The sequence below is a fragment of the Ranitomeya imitator genome, chromosome 2 (assembly GCF_032444005.1).
Source record: "Ranitomeya imitator isolate aRanImi1 chromosome 2, aRanImi1.pri, whole genome shotgun sequence".
NCBI lineage: Eukaryota > Metazoa > Chordata > Amphibia > Anura > Dendrobatidae > Ranitomeya > Ranitomeya imitator.
This window is the reverse complement of record NC_091283.1, coordinates 242,678,657-242,700,630: the sequence shown is the minus strand read 5'-3', so window position 1 is coordinate 242,700,630 and position 21,974 is coordinate 242,678,657. Positions and strand designations below refer to the sequence as shown.

The window sequence follows — 21,974 nt, the reverse complement described above, 5'->3', positions numbered from 1 at the left end:
CATCATAATTTCGCTCAGCAGGCGAAAATTTCCTGGAAAAGAAGGCGCATGGTTTCATCACCGAGCAATCAGATCTTCTCTGCGACAAAACAGCCCCTGCTCCAATTTCAGAAGCATCAACCTCGACCTGGAACGGAAGCGAAACATCTGGTTGGCACAACACAGGGGCAGAAGAAAAACGACGCTTCAACTCCTGAAAAGCTTCCACAGCAGCAGAAGACCAATTGACCACATCAGCACCCTTCTTGGTTAAATCAGTCAACGGTTTAGCAATACTAGAAAAATTATTGATGAAGCGACGATAAAAATTAGCAAAGCCCAGGAACTTCTGCAAACTCTTCAGAGATGTTGGCTGAGTCCAATCATAAATGGCCTGAACTTTAACAGGGTCCATCTCGACAGTAGAAGGAGAAAAAATGAACCCCAAAAATGAAACCTTCTGAACACCAAAGAGACACTTTGACCCCTTCACAAACAAAGAATTAGCACGCAGGACCTGGAACACCATTCTGACCTGCTTCACATGAGACTCCCAATCATCCGAGAAGACCAAAATATCATCCAAGTATATAATCAGGAATTTATCCAGGTACTCTCGGAAGATGTCATGCATAAAGGACTGAAACACTGATGGAGCATTAGAAAGCCCGAATGGCATAACCAGGTACTCAAAATGGCCTTCGGGCGTATTAAATGCTGTTTTCCATTCATCGCCCCGTTTAATACGCACAAGATTATATGCACCACGAAGATCTATCTTGGTGAACCAACTAGCCCCCTTAATCCGAGCAAACAAATCAGACAGCAGCGGCAAGGGATACTGAAATTTGACTGTAATTTTATTTAGAAGGCGGTAATCAATACAAGGTCTCAGCGAACCATCCTTCTTGGCCACAAAAAAGAACCCCGCTCCCAATGGCGACGATGACGGGCGAATATGACCCTTCTCCAAAGACTCCTTCACGTAACTCCGCATAGCGGCGTGCTCAGGTACAGATAAATTAAACAGTCGACCCTTAGGAAACTTACTACCAGGAATCAAATCGATAGCACAATCACAATCCCTATGCGGAGGTAGGGCATTGGACTTGGGCTCATCGAATACATTCCGGTAATCAGACAAGAACTCTGGGACCTCAAAAGGGGTGGATGATGAGATAGACAGAAATGGAACATCACCATGTACCCCCTGACAACCCCAGCTGGACACAGACATTGATTTCCAATCTAATACTGGGTTATGGACTTGTAGCCATGGCAACCCCAACACGACCACATCATGCAGACCATGCAACACCAGAAAGCGAATATCCTCCTGGTGCGCAGGAGCCATGCACATGGTCAGCTGGGTCCAATACTGAGGCTTATTCTTGGCCAAAGGCGTAGCATCAATTCCTCTCAATGGAATAGGACACTGCAAGGGCTCCAAGAAAAACCCACAGCGCCTAGCAAACTCCAAGTCCATCAAATTCAGGGCAGCGCCTGAATCCACAAATGCCATGACAGAATAGGAAGACAAAGAGCAGATCAAAGTAACGGACAAAAGAAATTTCGACTGTACCGTACCAATGGTGGCAGACCTAGCGAACCGCTTAGTGCGCTTAGGACAATCGGAGATAGCATGAGTGGAATCCCCACAGTAGAAACACAGCCCATTCTGACGTCTGTGTTCTTGCTTTTCAGCTCTGGTCAAAGTCCTATCGCACTGCATAGGCTCAGGTTTATGCTCAGATAATACCGCCAAATGGTGCACAGATTTACGCTCACGCAAGCGTCGACCGATCTGAATGGCCAAAGACATAGACTCATTCAGACCAGCAGGCATAGGAAATCCCACCATGACATCCTTAAGGGCTTCAGAGAGACCCTTTCTGAAAATAGCTGCCAGCGCACATTCATTCCATTGAGTGAGCACGGACCACTTTCTAAACTTCTGACAATAAATCTCTATCTCATCCTGACCCTGACACAGAGCTAGCAAATTTTTCTCTGCCTGATCCACTGAATTAGGTTCATCGTACAGCAATCCGAGCGCCAGAAAAAACGCATCAATATTACATAATGCAGGATCTCCTGGCGCAAGGGAAAATGCCCAATCTTGAGGGTCGCCACGTAATAAAGAAATAATGATCTTAACTTGTTGAACTGGGTCACCAGAGGAGTGGGGTTTCAAAGCCAGAAATAGTTTACAATTATTTTTAAAATTCAAAAACTTAGCTCTATCTCCAGAAAATAACTCAGGAATAGGAATTTTAGGTTCTAACATAGGATTCTGAACCACTAAATCTTGAATATTCTGTACATTTATAGCGAGATTATCCATCAAAGAGGACAGACCCTGAATGTCCATGTCCACACCTGTGTTCTGAACCACCCTGATGTAAAGGGGAAAAGAAAGACAGAACACAGTGCAAAGATAAAAAAAATGGTCTCAGAACTTCTCTTTTCCCTCTATTGAGAAGCATTAGTACTTTGGGCCTCCAGTACTGCTATGAGCAGGAGATTCAGAACCACAATAGACCTTGAAGTTCAGAGCACACAAAGTGACCTGACAATTACCAAAAACATAGGACGAGCTCTGAGACGTGGGAACTCTGCTGACCGCAATCCCTAATCCTATCCAACCACACTAAAGGTAGTCGTGGAGCGCTCCTGACCAGTCCTATGCGCCTCGAGCACAGTCTGAGAAACTAGCTAGCCCTAAGAAAGAAAAATAAGCCTACCTTGCCTCAGAGAAATACCCCAAAGGAAAAGGCAGCTCCCCACATATAATGACTGTGAGTTGAGATGAAAATACAAACGCAGAGATGAAATAGATTTAGCAAAGTGAGGCCCAACTTACTGAACAGACCGAAGATAGGAAAGATTGCTTTGCGGTCAACACAAAACCCTACAAACAACCACGCAGAGGGGGCAAAAAGACCCTCCGCACCGCCTAACGGTACGGAGGTGCTCCCTCTGTGTCCCAGAGCTTCCAGCAAGCAAGAAAAACCAATATAGCAAGCTGGACAGAAAAAATAGCAAACAAAAATAACACAAGCAAAACTTAGCTTATGCAGGATAGACAGGCCACAGGAACGATCCAGGAGAAAGCAAGACCAATACTAGAACATTGACTGGAGGCCAGGATCAAAGCACTAGGTGGAGTTAAATAGAGCAGCACCTAACGACTTAACCTCATCACCTGAGGAAGGAAACTCAGAAGCCGCAGTACCACTCTCATCCACCAAAGGAAGCTCATAGACAGAACCAGCCGAAGTACCACTCACGACCACAGGAGGGAGCTTGGCCACAGAATTCACAACAGTTGAGCGACTTTTCTTTTTATAGGATCGGGTCGGGTTTCACGAATCCTGACTTTCTCAAAAGTCGGGTCGAGTGAAATCGGCTGATCCTATAGAAAAGTCGGGGTCGGGGTCGGCCGAAACACGAAACCCAATGCAGTACATTGGGTTTCTAATGGTTCCCAGGGTCTGAAGGAGAGGAACCTCTCCTTCAGGCCCTGGGATCCATATTTAAGTGTTAAATAAAGAATCAAAATAAAAAAAAAGGTGATATACTCACCCTCGGACGCGTCCTGGTTCTCACCGGCAGCCTTCCTTCCTAAGAATGAGTGCATGAAGGACCTTCGATGACGTCGCGGCTTGTGATTGGTCGCGTGAGCGGTAACATGGGCGTCATGCGACCAATCACAAGCCGCGACGTCATCTAAGGTCCTTCAGGCGCTGATTCTTAGGAAGGAAGGCTGCGGGTTAGAACCAGGGCGCGTCCGAGGGTGAGTATATACCTACTAGGAATATACTCACCCTCGGATGCGCCCTCGGACGCTTCCTTCCTAAGAATTAGCGCCTGAAGGACCTTAGATGACGTCGTGGCTTGTGATTGGTCGTGTGACCGCCCATGTGACCGCTCACGTGACCAATCACAAGCCGCGACGTCATCAAAGGCCATTCCGGCGCTCATTCTTAGGAAGCAAGGCTGCCGGTGAGAACCAGGGCGCGTCCGAGGGTGAGTATATCAATATTTTTTTTTTTTTATTCTTTATTTTACACTTAAATATGAATTCCGATACCGATTCCCGATATCTTAAACATATCGGAACTCGGTATCGGAATTCCGATTCCAGATCAGAAGATCGCCGACCTCATGGCCGACCCCACCTAGGGGTCGGGTCGGGTTTCATGAAACCCGACTTTGCCAAAAGTCGGCGACTTTTGAAAATGGCTGACCCGTTTCGCTCAACCCTAATCTCGGTACCTAATGGCAGTCAGGCTACCTCTGGCGAGATCATGGAGGGCTGTGCGGCCCTCCAAAGAAATGCCACCTCACACCATTACTGACCCACTGCCAAACCGGTCATGCTGAAGGATGTTGCAGACAGCAGATCGCTCTCCACGGGGTCTCCAGACTTTGTCACATCTGTCACATGTGCTCAGTGTGAACCTGCTTTCATCTGTGAAGAGCACAGGGCGCCAGTGGTGAATTTGCCAATCCTGTTGTTCTGTGGCAAATGCCAAGCATCCTGCACGGTATTGGGCTGTGAGCACAACCCCTATCTGTGGATGTCGGGGACTCAGACCATCCCCATGGAGTCGTTTACTAACCTTTTGTTCAGACACATGCACATTTGTGGCTTGCTGGAGGTCATTTTGCAGGGCTCTGGCAGTGCTCCTCCTGTTCCTCCTTGCAAAAAAGGCTGAGGTAGCAGTCCTGCTGCTGAGTTGTTGCCCTCCTACTGCCCCCTCCACGTCTCCTGATGTACTGCCTGTCTCCTGGTGGAGCCTCCAGCCTCTGGACACTACGCTGACAGACACAGCAAACCTTCTTGCCACAGCTCGCATTCATGTGCCATCCTGGATGAGCTGCACTACCTGAGCCACTTGTGTGGGTTGTAGAGTCCGTCTCATTCTACCACGAGTGTGAAAGCACAACCAGCATTCAAAAGTGACCAAAATATCAGCCAGAAAGCATTGGTACTGAGATGTGGTCTGTGGTCCCCACCTGCAGAACCACTCCTTTATTGAGGGTGTCTTGATAATTGCCAATAAATTCCATCTGTTGTCTATTCCATTTGCACAACAGCATGTGACATTGATTGTCAATCAGTGTTGCTTCCTAAGTGGACAGTTTGATTTCACAGAAGTTTGATTTACTTGGAGTTATATTCTGTTGTTTAAGTGTTCCCTTTATTTTTTTAAGCAGGAGATGTGTTGGCATGGCCCTGGATTCATGGATTCACTCCACATCATAAATTACATTGTTTTTAATCCTAAGAAATTCAGATTACTGCACGATCTCTCCTGAACTGGGGAGCAATATTATTTTCTCTAATCTTCTGGTCAGGATTCATAGTAGCTCCAATGGTCCACCATAAATGAATACAACTCTGGTTAACTGTTGTTTAATCTTTGTTTGTAGTTTTCAGTTAATGAGGTTCTCGTGCTCTGGGGCAGGACTGTGGGCAGGGCTTTGTGGTGCTCTGGGGTGGGGCTGTGGGCAGGGCTTTGTGCTGCTCTGGGGCGGGGCTGTGGGTGGGTCTTTATGTGCTGCTCTGATTACATATTCATCTGTATTGGCCTATGACAGGTCGCTGATCCCTCACTGACCTGCCCCCATTTTTACATAATGCATATAATAGTGTTGATATTATGCATATAATAGTGTTGATATTATTGTTGATAATGCCTATAATATTTTGGCTATTGGGAGGCTTAGAAAAAAAAAATTACATCCAGCAAAATGACACCAGTGGTGCCTGTCCAGTAGCATCTATCTCTTACTTATAGATGCTACTGCGTAGGTGCCGCCATCGACCTTATGTTACGGCTGGCGGATTGCACCGAGTAAATGTGACGTTGATATTGGTGCGCACCAAAAAAGCCCCAAAAAAAGGACCTGCGTTTTCTCCAAAGAGCTGCGGTTTCAGTCCTGAAAAAAAAAGGATGGAAATCAGGAACGTGTGAACATACCCTAACAGTTTCAAACACAAACAGTAACAACGTTAAGGGTATGTTCACACGTTCCTGATTTCCATCCTTTTTTTTTCAGGAGCTCTTGGCAGAAAACGCAGGTCCTTTTTTTGGTGCTTTTTTGGTGCGTTTTTTGATGCGTTTTTTGATGCGTTTTTTGATCCTTTTTTTATGCAGTTTTCTATGCAGAGACTGTGCGTTTCCTAGGAAGCTTTTTAGGGCTAAAATGGCTGAAAATACCCTAACCCTACCCCTAACCCTACCCCTAACCCTAGCCCTAACCCTACCCCTAACCCTAACCCTAACCCTAACCCTACCACTACCCCTAACCCTAACCCTATTCTAACCTTAGTGAAAAAAAAAAATTCTTAATTTTTTTATTGTCCCTACCTATGGGGGTGACAAAGGGGGGGGGGGTGTCATTTACTATTTTTTTATTTTGATCACTGAGATAGGTTATATCTCAGTGATCAAAATGCACTTTGGAGCGAATCTGCCGGCCGGCAGATTCGGCGGGCGCACTGCGCATGCGCCCGCCATTTTGCAAGATGGCGGCGCCCAGGGAGAAGACGGCCGGACGGACACCGGGAGGCCGGGTAAGTATAAGGGGGGGAGATTAGGGCACGGGGGGGCATCGGAGCACGGGGGGGGCATCGGAGAACGGGGGGGACATCGAAGCACGGGGGAGGGGCATCGGAGCATGGGGGGGTGGGATCGAGGCAGCCACACTCCACCCACGCACTTCCGCCCGCTTCCCCGCACTTCCTGCTGCAGCGGTTCTGCACCACGAACCGCAATAAAACCCGCAGATATATTTTTGATCTGCGGGTTTTACTGCGGGTTTGACCTCACAATGGAGGTCTATGGGTGCAGAACCGCTGCGGCTCCGAAAAAAGAAGTGACATGGTACTTCTTTTTTCCCGCAGCTATTTAGCGCGGCTTTTTTTTTTAAATTCAGGATCATGTGCACAGTGGTTCCTGTTTTCCATAGGGTACATTGTACTGTACCCTGCATGGAAAACAGCTGCGGAACCGCAGCGGCAAAAACGCTGCGGTTCCGCAGTAAAAAACGCACTGTGTGAACATGGCCTTACAATACAATAATTAAAGCGAAATAATTATTTAGTTTGGAAAAACGAAGACTAAGGGGTGATCTTATTTTAATGTATAAATATATGAGGGGACAGTACAAAGAACTTTCTGATGATCTTTTTATTCATAGACCTGAAACAGGGACAAGGGGGCATCCTCTGCGTTTGGAGGAAAAAAGGTTTAAGCATAATAACAGACACGGATTCTTTACTGTAAGAGCAGTGAGACTATGGAACTCTCTGCCGTATGATGCTGTAATGAGTGATTCATTACTTAAATTTAAGAGGGGACTGGATACCTTTCTGGAAAAGTATAATGTTACAGGGTATATACACTAGATTCCTTGATAGGGCGTTGATCCAGGGAACTAGTCTGATTGCCGTATGTGGAGTCGGGAAGGAATTTTTTTCCCCAATGTGGAGCTTACTCTTTGCCACATGGTTTTTTTTTGCCTTCCTCTGGATCAACATGTTAGGGCATGTTAGGTTAGGCTATGGGTTGAACTAGATGGACTTATAGTCTTCCTTCAACCTTAATAACTATGTAACTATGTAACTATAAGACGCCCCTGCTGGTGAGAGCTTACAATCTACAATGAGGTGGGGGAGATACAAAGCACAGGTGTGTATTTACAATGATGTATTTACAATGATGGTCCAGCCATCTTCAGGGGGTGGGGGATAGATGGAGATAGTGAATGGGCTACACACACACAAACAGTAAAACAGCCCAAACACCATGATCACAGACACACCAGAGATTAGCACCACACCAGGGAAATATAATTAAAATCTGCTTTTATTGTACAAGTAGCAACAATGAATTCATTAAAATATGTATCATATAAAATTAAATACTAGTACGCACCACAGGACATATAGGAATGGTACAATAGCAGCAATACCCGAAATTATATTATTAGATCCCTACCAACATAACAAAATGTGTAAATCAAAATAATGCCTATAAATGTGCTATATATATATATGCGAGGATATATATTTATCCCAATTCGTGCAACATATTAAGAAAAAGTATAAAAAATAGATAGATTGCCTATATACAAAAAGTGCTATACATGTAAATCACAAAGAAATCCAACTGGAAAGTGCAATGTGCCAAGAACAAGGGTTACATATGCACCTAAAAGTGCTTACATGCTCGAATGGTCCTACGCTCAAAAAAAGTGCTAAGTGCTGTACTTATAACCAGCAACCAAATGCTTTGTGCCAAAAATAAATTGTTTACATGCTCAAATGGGCATGAGCCCAAAAAAAGTGCTAAGTGCTGTGCATATAACCAGCAGGCATAAGCCCGGCAAAAAAATATATATACTTAGCGCTACCACAGGTCCAAGCTACCCAAAGGTATTTGATATTATTTTAGGTCCCCTCCGTGCACTTTGTATATTCAGCATTTGTGTATCCTAGGACTGTTGCAGCATGTAAGCACTTTGTATGCATAGGTAATTTATCTTTGGCACTAAGTATATATATTTTTTTGCCGGGCTTATGCCTGCTGGTTATATGCACAGCACTTAGCACTTTTTTTGGGCTCATGCCCATTTGAACATGTAAACAATTTATTTTTGGCACAAAGCATTTGGTTGCTGGTTATAAGTACAGCACTTAGCATTTTTTTTTAGCGTAGGACCATTCGAGCATGTAAGCACTTTTAGGTGCATATGTAACCCTTGTTTTTGGCACATTGCACTTTCCAGTTGGATTTCTTTGTGATTTACATGTATAGCACTTTTTGTATATAGGCAATCTATCTATTTTTTATACTTTTTCTTAACCCCTTCATGACCCAGCCTATTTTGACCTTAAAGACCTTGCCGTTTTTTGCAATTCTGACCAGTGTCCCTTTATGAGGTAATAACTCAGGAACGCTTCAACGGATCCTAGCGGTTCTGAGAATGTTTTTTCGTGACATATTGGGCTTCATGATAGTGGTAAATTTAGGTCAATAAATTCTGCGTTTATTTGTGATAAAAACGGAAATTTGGCAAAAATTTTGAAAATTTCGCAATTTTCACATTTTTAATTTTTATTCTGTTAAACCAGAGAGTTATGTGACACAAAATAGTTAATAAATAACATTTCCCACATGTATACTTTACATCAACACAATTTTGGAAACAAAATTTTTTTTTGCTAGGAAGTTATAAGGGTTAAAATTTGACCAGCGATTTCTCATTTTTACAACGAAATTTACAAAACCATTTCTTTTAGGGACCACCTCACATTTGAAGTCAGTTTGAGGGGTCTATATGGCTGAAAATACCCAAAAGTGACACCATTCTAAAAACTGCACCCCTCAAGGTACTCAAAACCACATTCAAGAAGTTTATTAACCCTTCAGGTGCTTCACAGCAGCAGAAGCAACATGGAAGGAAAAAAAGAACATTTAACTTTTTAGTCACACAAATTATCTTTTAGCAACAATTTTTTTATTTTCCCAATGGTAAAAGAAGAAACTGAACCACAAAAGTTGTTGTCCAATTTGTCCTGAGTACGCTGATACCTCATATGTGGGGGTAAACCACTGTTTGGGCGCACGGCAGGGCTTGGAAGGGAAGGAGCGCCATTTGACTTTTTGAATGAAAAATTATCTCCATCGTTAGCGGACACCATGTCGCGTTTGGAGAGCGCCTGTGTGCCTAAACATTGGCGCTCCCCCACAAGTGACCCCATTTTGGAAACTAGACCGCCCAAGGAACTTATCTAGATGCCTAGTGAGCACTTTAAACCCTCAGGTGCTTCACAAATTGATCTGTAAATATGAAAAAGTATTTTTTTTTCACAAAAAAATTATTTTCGCCTCAATTTTTTCATTTTCACATGGGCAATAGGATAAAATGGATCATAAAATTTGTTGGGCAATTTCTCCTGAGTACACCAATACCTCACATGTGGGGGTAAACCACTGTTTGGGCACATGGTAAGGCTCGGAAGGGAAGGAGCGCCATTTGACTTTTTGAATGAAAAATTATCTCCATCGTTAGCGGACACCATGTCGCGTTTGGAGAGCGCCTGTGTGCCTAAACATTGGCGCTCCCCCACAAGTGACCCCATTTTGGAAACTAGACCGCCCAAGGAACTTATCTAGATGCCTAGTGAGCACTTTAAACCCTCAGGTGCTTCACAAATTGATCTGTAAATATGAAAAAGTACTTTTTTTTCACAAAAAAATTATTTTCGCCTCAATTTTTTCATTTTCACATGGGCAATAGGATAAAATGGATCATAAAATTTGTTGGGCAATTTCTCCCGAGTACGCCGATACCTCATATGTGGGGGTTAACCACTGTTTGGGCACACGGCAGGGCTCGGAAGGGAAGGCGCGCCATTTGACTGTTTGAATGGAAAATTAGCTCCAATTGTTAGCGGACACCATGTCGCGTTTGGAGAGCCCCTGTGTGCCTAAACATTGGAGCTCCCCCACAAGTGACCCCATTTTGGAAACTAGACCCCCCAAGGAACTTATCTAGATGTATATAGAGCACTTTAAACCCCCAGATGCTTCACAGAAGTTTATAACGCAGAGCCATGAAAATAAAAAATAATTTTTCTTTCCTCAAAAATGATTTTTTAGCCTGGAATTTCCTATTTTGCCAAGGGTAATAGGAGAAATTGGACCCCAAATGTTGTTGTCCTGTTTGTCCTGAGTACGCTGATACCCCATATGTGGGGGATAAACCACTGTTTGGGCGCACGGCAGGGCTCGGAAGGGAAGGCACGCCATTTGGCTTTTTAAATGGAAAATTAGCTCCAATCATTAGCGGACACCATGTCACGTTTGGAGAGCCCCTGTGTGCCTAAACATTGGAGATCCCCCCAAAATGACCCCATTTTGGAAACTAGACCCCCAAAGGAACTAATCTAGATGTGTGGTGAGGACTTTGAACCCCCAAGTGCTTCACAGAAGTTTATAACGCAGAGCCATGAAAATAAAAAAAATATATATTTTCTCAAAAATGATCTTTTAGCCTGCAATTTTTTATTTTCCCAAGGGTAACAGGAGAAATTTGACCCCAAAAGTTGTTGTCCAGTTTCTCCTGAGTACGCTGATACCCCATATGTGGGGGTAAACCACTGTTTGGGCACATGCCGGGGCTCGGAAGTGAAGTAGTGACGTTTTGAAATGCAGACTTTGATGGAATGCTCTGTGGGCGTCACATTGCGTTTGCAGAGCCCCTGATGTGGCTAAACAGTAGAAACCCCCCACAAGTGACCCCATTTTGGAAACTAGACCCCGAAAGGAACCAATCTAGATAGTGGTGAGCACTTTCAACCCCCAAGTGCTTCACAGAAGTTTATAACGCAGAGCCGTGAAAATAAAAAAATCATTTTTCTTTCCTCAAAAATGATGTTTTAGCAAGCAATTTTTTATTTTCTCAAGGGTAAAAGGAGAAATTGGACCCCAGTAATTGTTGTGCAGTTTGTCCTGACTATGCTGGTACCCCATATGTGGGGGTAAACCACTGTTTGGGCACACGTCGGGGCTCGGAAGGGAGGGAGCACCATTTGACTTTTTGAATAAAAGATTGGCTGGAATCAATGGTGGCGCCATGTTGCGTTTGGAGACCCCCTGATGTGCCTAAACAGTGGAAACCCCTCAATTCTAATGCCAACACACCCCTAACCCTTATCCCAACTGTAGCCGTAACCCTAACCACAACCCTAACCCCAACACACCCCTAACCCTAACCACAACCCTAATTCTTTTTTTTTTTTTTTTTGTAAATTCTTTATTTAGAATAGAGGTCGGAAACGTTACATGCATGAAGAGTCAAGATATTCAAACAAATCGTAACAATAGCAGCAAGCGAATCCATCCTCCAACTTTGGGGGTTGGGAATAGGGGGAAGGGGAAAGAATGGGGGAAAGGAGGAAAGATTAGGAGAAGTGAGGGATGGGGAGGGGAGAAAAACCATAAACAAAACAAAACAAAACCAGTACATGTGGTTGTAGTACTTAAAAACAAACATTACGGTAGCATATATTCTCAGTATAAAATAGCATATATAGCAATATTAAGGAGCAAGTGAACGAAATGTTCTCCATGGAAGCCAGTTCCTAACAAAACGATCATGGGCATGCGTCTCCCAGCTCGATAATTCCTCCATCCTGTGAATATGGTCAATTTTGTTGAACCACTCAACCTGTGTTGGAGGGATTGTACTTTTCCAGTGGATGGTTATTAAATGTTTTGCCGCACTAAGCATTAAGGGTAAAAGACCATGCTTAGTGGGTTTAAAATTATTTGTGGGGCACGAGAGAACGGCTTCAACGACCAGTAGGTCTGTTTTAATCAGCTTTAGTTTCTTAAGCGTTAGGTTAACTTCCTCCCAGAAGTCCCTAATCCCCACACATCCCCAAAATATATGAGCATGGTTTCCCTGGGCAGCCCGGCATCACCAGCACAAGTCAGAGTCCGCCAAACCCAAATGATGGAGTTTGACCTGTGTCAAATGCCATCTAGTTAGTATCTTATAAGCACTTTCCTGCAATAAAATGCATCGAGAGAACCCCCTGGCAAACCTCAACATTTTGGAGATCTGGTCCTCTGAGAAGCCGAAATTAAGTTCGGATTCCCAGGAATAAATAAAAGATGGTTTAAAGGGCTGAGAGGGGGCTACTAGTTGATAATACGAGCGAGATATAATTTTATATCTAGCTGAACTCGTTTTGAGCATGAGGTCTAGCCACGACCAATTCGATTTTTGAGGGAACCTTTTTCTGAATTCTGTGAGGATACGTTTAGTGTGGAGTTCCTGCAGGAAATTTTTTGGAGGCTGCGTGGCATTGCCAGGCCAAATGTTGTTGTTAAGGATTCTACCTTCATAGAAGCTAGTGAGGGAGTCCTTAGGGAGTTTTGACCATAAGTTGTATGAATCCTTAAAATCAGGATTAACTAGATAGGGGATAACTGCGATGGGTGTTAAGGATGAAGGGAATGAGTCTGATGGAAGTTCCTTCAAAACTGTCCATCTAACGTGTAGGGTAGCTAGAGTTATTTCGTCTAGACCCAATGAAGTCGTTGGTTTCAAGTGTGACCACAGAAGAGGTATCCCTCCATTTTCCAGCAATGCTGCGTCAAGTATGTCCGACGTGCCCCTCTCTAGGTTGATAACTATTCTCAGCCATCTACTAAGGTGTATAGCTTTATAAAATATATAGGGGTCTGGTAATCCCAGACCTCCACAGGAAGTGGGACATGTTAACAATTTGAAAGGTAGCCTGGATGGTTTATTTTTCCATACAAATTTAATTATTGAGGACCTTATGGTTTTAAAGAATGTAAGGGGAAGACGGATAGGCACCATACTCATGAAATACAGTAGGATAGGCATAATGTAAGCTTTAAACACGTTAATACGTCCCATCCAGGACAAAGTGGGAAGATTGTATGATTTCATCAATGTTTCTAGTTTTTTTATTAGGGGGGAGAAGTTAGATCTGATAAGGTCTGTGGGGTCCCTAGTAATCCAAATTCCTAAATACTTAATAGAGGATGTGGACCAGGAGAAGGGGACTAGTTTTTGTAGAGTAAAAAGTTGAGTGGCTGATAAAGTTATATTAAGAGCTTCCGATTTTGTATTGTTAATTTTGAAATTTGAGAGTTTGCCAAAATGGTTGAGTATATTGAGGATAATTGGGAATGCATTGAGAGGATTAGAGACCAGGAAGAGCAGATCATCCGCAAATGCTAATGTTTTTATCTCTATTTTACCTATCCGTAGTCCCTGAATCTGAGCCTCCTGTCTAATTCTTTGTATGAGAGTTTCAATTACGAATATGAACAAGGAAGGGGATAGGGGACATCCCTGCCTGGTACCATTGTTAATATTAAACCCGTCGGATAGAACTCCATTCACCCGGACTCTGGCAGTGGGAAAGGAATACAAGGAGAAGACCGCTGTAATAAACTGGGGTGGAAAACCAAACCTGTGCAATACCCTCTCCATATATCTCCAGCTTACTCTATCAAATGCCTTCTCGGCGTCTGTAGACAAGAGAGCAAATGGCAGATTTCGCCGTCTAGCGTACATTATAGATTGATGAGCCTTGGTCGAATTATCTCTGCCCTCCCTCCCACGTACAAAACCTGCCTGGTCCGAGTGAATTATTCTAGGGAGTATGTTACTTAGTCTAGTCGCCAAAAGTTTAGCCCATAGTTTCATATCAGTATTTCACAACCCTAATTCTAACCCAACCCTAACCCTAAGGCTATGTGCCCACGTTGCGGATTCGTGTGAGATTTTTCCGCACTATTTTTGAAAAATCTGCGGGTAAAAGGCACTACGTTTTACCTGCGGATTTACCACGGATTTCCAGTGTTTTTTGGGCGGATTTCACCTGCGGATTCCTATTGAGGATCAGGTGTAAAACGCTGCGGAATCCGCACAAAGAATTGACATGCTGCGGAAAATACAACACAGCGTTTCCGCGCGGTATTTTCCGCACCATGGGCACAGCGGATTTGGTTTTCCATATGTTTACATGGTACTGTAAACCTGATGGAACACTGCTGCGGATCCGCAGCGGCCAATCCGCTGCGGATCCGCAGCCAAATCCGCACCGTGTGCACATAGCCTAATTCTAAAGGTATGTGCACACGCTGCGGAAAACGCTGCGGATCCGCGGCAGTTTCCCATGAGTTTACATTTCAAAGTAAACCTATGGGAAACAAAAATCACTGTACACATGCTGCGGAAAAACAGCATGGAAACGCAGGGGTTTACATTCCGCAGCATGTCACTTCTTTCTGCGGATTCCACAGCGGTTTTACAACTGCTCCAATAGAAAATTGCAGTTGTAAAACCGCAGTGAAATGCACAGAAAAACCGCGGTAAATTCGCCATAAATCCGCAGCGGTTTAGCACTGTGGATTTATCAAATCCGCTGCGGAAAAATCCGCAGAGAACCAGAATACGTGTGCACATACCGTACCCTACCCCTACCCCTAACCCTACCCCTAACCCCACCCCTAACCCTACCCCTACCCCTAACCCTAACCCTAGTTCTAACTCCAACCTTAGTGGGGAAAAAAAATTCTTTATTTTATTATTGTCCCTACCTATGGGGGACAAAGGTGGGGGTCATTTACTGTTTTTTTTTTTTATTTTGATCACTGCGATAGGTTTTATCACAGTGATCAAAATTCACATTGGAACGAATCTGCCGGCCGGCAGATTCGGCGGGCGCATTGCGCATGCGCCCGCCATTTTGGAACATGACGGCGCCCAGGAAAGAAGACGGACGGACCCCGGGAGGCTCGGTAAGTATAAGGTGGGGGGAGATCAGGGCACGGAGGGGGGGCCTCGGAGCACGGGGGGGGGGGCGTGGATCGGTGCATGGGGGGGTGGATCGGTGTGCGGGCGGGTGGATCGGTGTGCGGGCGGGTGGATCGTAGTGCGGGGGGTGGATCGCAGTGCGGGCGGGTGGATCGGTGTGCGGGGGGGTGGATCGGTGTGCAGGGGGGTGGATTGGAGCACGGGGGTGGGATTGGAGCATGGGGGGAGCGGACAGGAGGACGGGGGAGCGGAGCACAGGATGGAGGGGAGCGGACCACAGATCGGAGGGCTGGGGGGGGCGATCGGTGGGGTGGGGGCACAAAAGTGTTTCCAGCCATGGCCGATGATATTGCAGCATCGGCCATGGCTGGATTGTAATAATTCACCAGTTTTTTAGGTGAAATATTACAAATCGCTCTGATTGGCAGTTTCACTTTCAACAGCCAATCAGAACGATCGTAGCCACGGGGGGGGGGGTGAAGCCACCCACCCTGGGCTAAGCTACCACTCCCCCTGTCCCTGAAGGACGGGTGAAATTGGAGTTAACCCTTTCAACCGGCCTGCAGGAGCCCAATCCGGCCATGACGCATATGCTGTGTCACAGGTCGAATTGGCACGGGTTTTCATGACGCATACGGTGCGTCAAAGGTCGGGAAGGGGTTAAACTATATGAAGAACTATGAGTGTGGTGCATTATACTACGGGAAGTGAATTGTACTACATGGATGACTATGGTGGTGCATTATACTATATGGAGCACTATGAGGAGTGTACTATGCTAATAGGAGGACTGTGGCAGTACATTATACTATATGGAGGACTGAGGAGTGTTATATACTATATGGAGGACTGAGGAGTGTATTATACTATATTGAGAACTGAGGAGTGTATTATACTATATGGAGGACTACGGTGCACATTATAATATATGGAGAACTGAGGAGTGTATAATACTATATGGAGGACTGAGGAGTGTATCATACTATATGGAGGACTGAGGAGTGTATTATACTACATGGAGGACTGAGGAGTGTATTATACTATATAGAGGACTGAGGAGTGTATTATACTATACGGAGGACTGAGGACTGTATAATACTATATGGAGGACTGAGGAGTATTATACTATATGGAGGACTGAGGAGTGTATAATACTATATGGAGGACTATGAGGAGTGTATTATACTATATGGAGGACTGAGGAGTGTATTATACTATATAGAGGACTGAGGAGTGTATTATACTATAAGGAGGACTGAGGAGTGTACTATACTATATGGAGGACTGAGGAGTGTATTATACTATATGGAGGACTGAGGAGTGTATAATACTATATGGAGGACTGAGGAGTATTATACTATATGGAGGACTGAGGAGTGTATTATACTATATGGAGGACTAAGGAGTATTATACTATATGGAGGACTGAGGAGTGTATTGTACTATATGGAGGACTGAGGAGTATTATACTATATGGAGGACTGAGGAGTGTATTATACTATATGGAGGACTGAGGTGCACATTATAATATATGGAGGACTATAGAGTGTATTATACTAAACAAACAAAATGCTGCCTATTCGTCGAGTGATTGGATTATTTATGTGGGAACAGAAATCCTTGTTCTCAGCAGCACATCGCCGGTGTAAACTGTAGATGTGCTGATGATAACATGATACTGTATGGGGACAGATTGATCTAATTATGATTGTTCTGTTCCCTTCATTCTTTCTCAGTTGGTGTAAAGAGGCCGGGACACAAGCGAACGACCTCAACATTTTTCCACCATTCATGTGGCCTCTAATGATTTGGCTAAGGATAGAACGCTTACTCCAGTGGCGGCACATTTTCTGGCCCACCATTCAGGCCGTATTTTGAACACACAGGTGGTAGGTTTGGACAGGATTTATTGCTCTAATAGGGGTGGTCCCATTAAACCTCAGCTTCTCAGGACTGAAGCCCGATGGATTTTCCAGTTGGGTTCGGTGGCCCCGGCGGGGCTTAATGAGGAGCTGTTATTCATCGGTTTTCTGGGTTAATTCACTTACCTCCCTATTTCTCCCTTGTTTTTAGGTGATGTCTATATGGTCCGGGCATCTTCATTTGGACTTTATATCTATCCCATGCGGATGCCCAACCTTACGGGTGGAAATTACTTTGGACAACTGAATTCACCATTTTGTCCTGTTCAACTATATAATCGATGGCTATTCGACATTCCAAGATGGCAGCCGTTTCTACTCATTTTACTTTGGGTTGATCTATGGTCCTTCATTCATCTGGCCATAACTGTCTGGTATTTCGGGCCATTTCCCCTTTGTGTTTACTTTTTGGGCAAGCTTTATCAGGTTGAGCTTGACCCCTATATGAGGTTCACAATTCCCTCCAGAGCTGACTCATGGGGCCCCCCTTTTTGGGTTCAGGCACATAACTTCTCTCTTGCTGTGGACGACACGTTTTTCAACTCCAAAACTGTCATTTTCCATGGGCTATTTTGATTTTACACTATTATGGTGAGGCCGTATAATGGGTGCTGTGCAATGTTATATATGGGGTATATCCTCAGGTTTTTATTGCTTCATGTTTTTGATCATATGGATTATAATAAAGTTATTTATACATCTATTTCCTTTTTCCATTATAGTGTATGTATGATCATTATGGCTCCATGGAATGATGTTTATGTGTTGTGTTATGCCCCTGGGGGTTGAATGTGATATGGGATTGCATGAGTGTGCCAGTGTGGGAACTTTTCTATCCCATCTTGTGGCCTTTCACAGCTTTTTCTTTGGCATGAGAGTATATCTATTCTGTTATGTACATATCGCTGGTTTATTATAACCAGGTATTACTTATATGGTTATTTCTACCTTTTTTAGGGTTCTTTACCACATCATGTCTTTTTATGCTCCTTGTACATGGAGCCCCGAACATCGGTGCTTTGATAAGCACTTTCCTATCTACATACGGGGCTTTCTTTCTTCACTGTGGCACAGATGCATTTCATACTTGATATTATGCTGCCCCCTGGTATCGACATTCATCGATATGTCTCCTGTATTGAATACGCCTGTGCAGTTTAGCAAAGTGCTCTCTTTGCAGCCTGTGGAACTTATCAGCCTCAGCATTGTGGCTGTGGCGCCCTATTAGGCTTTGCACTTCCGGTTTCGCCGTGTTTTGCTCACCGGTTTCCTATCAGGTGAGCTGTACGTTACTATTTATACAGGGTTTCTTGTACAGACTGCATCTTCCCCTGATGAAGCTCTTTTTATAGAGCGACACGCGTTGGGTTGTGTCTGTTGGTCCGGTTCACCTGCACACGGGGATGGCGTTTCCTCCTCTCTTCCTCATGTGGGTAACTCCATGCTTCCTCCGCCTCATTATGGGCGCTTGCTCTATTTAGATTACTAATCATGCTGGTATTTTTACCCATGAGTGTCGAGTCTGTGTGCTATTTAGTGCATACAGATGCTATAGGGTTTTAGGCCTCACTTATTTCTGTGCCTTAATTCCCATGAGTCAGAGGGTTGGCTGTTCATTATAAATAAGATTGTGCAGGTATGTATTTGTATATCATTTGTAATATTTACATACGGATCAATTGTTTCATGCAGCATTGGTTTTAATTATGTTTTATGTGCTTTTTTTGAAGTTGTGGTTTGTCAATAAAAATTCCTGTTTTCATATTTGAGTATCATTATTCTATTTGTTCGTGGTGTGCATTCATATAAGTGGCTCCTTTCTTTTGTTCAGTATTGTCGATCACACTCGTTTAGTGGCCTGAGATCAGTGCATGTAAATACAGCAGAAATGCTTCGCAGGGAGATGAGGCAAGGATGATGACAGTTGTAGTTAGCACCCGGCGCCTGGGAATAGCGCTAACTCTACTGCTTTTCCCAGCCACCAGAGCATTTAATTCTGGTATGTGTAATGATTTTTAGGGTTGATGTCAGCTGTGTAATATCAGCTGCTATCAATCCCTGGTGTAAGTAATGGAGAGGTGTCTATCAGACACCCCCACTACTAGCCCAGACCTGGCGAGACCCAGTGACTCTGAAGAGCGGTGACGGCAGTAACAATACCGCTCTTCACAGTCGCCGAGCTCAGCGCAAGACCCGGAATATCTGAAGTGGTGACGTTACTGATGTCTCCGCTCTTCAGAGTCACCGGGTCTCGTGCTGCGCAGCGGAGCCAAAAGTGGCTGTAGGCAAAGGTTATGGAGCTAATTTGCACACCCTCAATACCAGTGAAGAGGAAAAAATGGTAAAATGCAAAATTATGGTTTAAAATACAACTTTATTATAATCACGTATAAAACTGGAATATTCAAGCAAAAAATATAAAGAGAGGGCAGGAGCTTGGAATCTCCAAAAAATCCATTACATTAATATGCACACAGAATACTAAATGTAACGAAAAAATAATAAAGTAGAAGTAACTCTCAAAGAAATATGATGTATGGGTGTGTGTGCAATCAATTCATGTATAAATATGTTATAAAGTGCATAGTGCAACTGTGATAATCATACTGAACTGAACAAAAATGTGATTAGAGTTATTTTTTGCTTGAATAATCCATTTTTATACATGATCATAATAAAGTTGTATTTTAAACCATAATTTAGCATTTTACCGTTTTTTCCTCTTTACTGGTATTGAGGATGTGCATATAAACTTCTGAGTAGACGGTTTTTTATCTACTTATACAGTATAAGACTGTGTTAATCAAAGTTTATGGAGCATCAGAATGAGTTTCCACAATCCCTTCATGATCTACGAGATCCAGTTATGGAGATAAAGTAGCGGCTTTTCTTGGTACTGCAACTAAAAGCCATAAATAGGACTGAGCTGTAATGCTGGATATAGCTGTGATTATTATATGTTATATCGTCATGTTACACTCCCCTCACTTCTTTTAACCTACAAGTGTGCAAAGATATTATACAGTCACCATGTGACAAGTGGGCGTGTACCTTCAAATGCCAGGGCTGAATTTTAGTCCCAGTGCGGCCCTGATTTGAGGTCTGGGGTCTGCCAATATGTGGCTGGTTTTCTGACTGTTTCGGATAACATGATACATGATTTTAGTTTTTTTTGTCTAGTCTCGCTTGAATATAGTTCAATATTAAATAGTCTCCTGATGAGTCGCCTTTGGTGAGGACGATGAAACCCGTAGACATGAGAGGCTTGGAGAGTGAGTGTATATACGTCACCTCACCCTATATAATGAACTGTGGGGTACATGTTTTTTCTATTAGTCACCTACTGACTAGCCTTCAGGGGGTGAATTATGGGTATAGTTTTACATTTGGAATTAATAAAGTTAAGTTTTATCCTTTTGTTAGTGAATATTTTTCTTATCAAGGGATCATTTTATATATAATTATATCTTATTTGAATTTTTTCTCAGTGAACTCATTCCCCATGTTTGGCCTCATTAAAATAAAAACACTCATACTCCGCTGGCGGCCGGCTCCACTTCAGCGGTGTCGAGACTCACTGTCCCGGGGTTTATGTGAGGTTGTTACATCACACGAGCCCTGCACCCGATCAGCGGCAGCTTCACTGCTCCTTCCTTCAGACGTATTGATCATGAACAGGAAGCCAGGGCCGCGGCTGCTCTCTGCCTCATGATGCTTGATTTGTCCGAAGGTGGGGACAGTGACGTCAGCGCTGATTGGGCACAGGGATCACATGACGTAACAACCTCAGAAGAGCCCCAAGAACACAAGCGCCAAAATCAGTGAAACGGCTCCACCATGGGAGGTTTATATGAGGATTTTTATTTTAACAGGAACAAACATGAGGAATGAGAATGGCTTGTCCAACTAGTTGTCAACCTTTATAAACAGCAAAAATCCCACACAGGGAAAAGTCATTATTATACCTAGAGGGTGAGAAATGAATGACAGGAAAATCGTATTTTGTTCACCTTCAAAAATAACTCAGACGGGGAGAACCTATATATATTATTGACAAATTGTACAAAAACATGATGCGTGCAGCGTGCATTCAAGGTGAGAATATTATATGGGAGTTTTATAGGATAAACCAAACACCAACAGAAAATAAACAACCCAAAACAAACATTTATCAGTAAAAATAACTCCTCTTTATTAGGTAAAGTATTAGAATATACAATTAAAAACCAAGTTTAACCACCAGAGGTATTTCGGTTTTGTATTTTCATTTTTTTATCACCTTCTTTCCAGAGCCATATCTTTTTTATTTTTTTTAATTTTTTGTCAAAATGGCCATGTGAGGGCTTGTTTTTTGAAGCACGAGTTGTACTTTTGAACACCACCATTGGTTTTAACATAACGTGTACTGGAAAACGAGAACAAAAAATGAACTGCGGTGAAACTGCAAAAAAAGTGCAATCCCACAGTTGTTTGTTTGTTTTTTACCATGTTCACTAAATGCTAAAACTGAGCTGCCGTTATGATTCTTCAGGTCACTATGAGTTCATAAACACCAAATTTGTTTAGGTTCTTTGTTATTGAAGCGATAGAAAAAAATTCCAAGTTTGTTGGAAACTTTTTCGGTTGGGTGAAGGCTTATTTTTGCGTGCCGAGCTGTTGTTTTTAATGATACCATTTTGGAACAAATAC

The 21,974-nt window shown here is 43.5% G+C and overlaps 1 protein-coding gene across 2 annotated transcripts in view; it reads left to right on the top strand.

The window, feature by feature from the left end:
- The window catches only part of LOC138662863 (uncharacterized), a 49,522-nt gene extending 30,506 nt beyond the window's left edge, over positions 1-19,016 (top strand). Inside the window, exons 5-6 of one of the 2 annotated variants that reach the window (XM_069748844.1) lie at positions 17,100-17,252; positions 17,437-19,016. In XM_069748844.1, the coding sequence (XP_069604945.1) occupies positions 17,100-17,167 (68 nt within the window). In that variant the 3' untranslated portion in view covers positions 17,168-17,252; positions 17,437-19,016. The remainder of the gene's footprint in view (positions 1-17,099; positions 17,253-17,436) is intronic. The other variant, XM_069748843.1, reaches the window with a different exon arrangement.
- Positions 19,017-21,974: the final 2,958 nt, after the last annotated feature.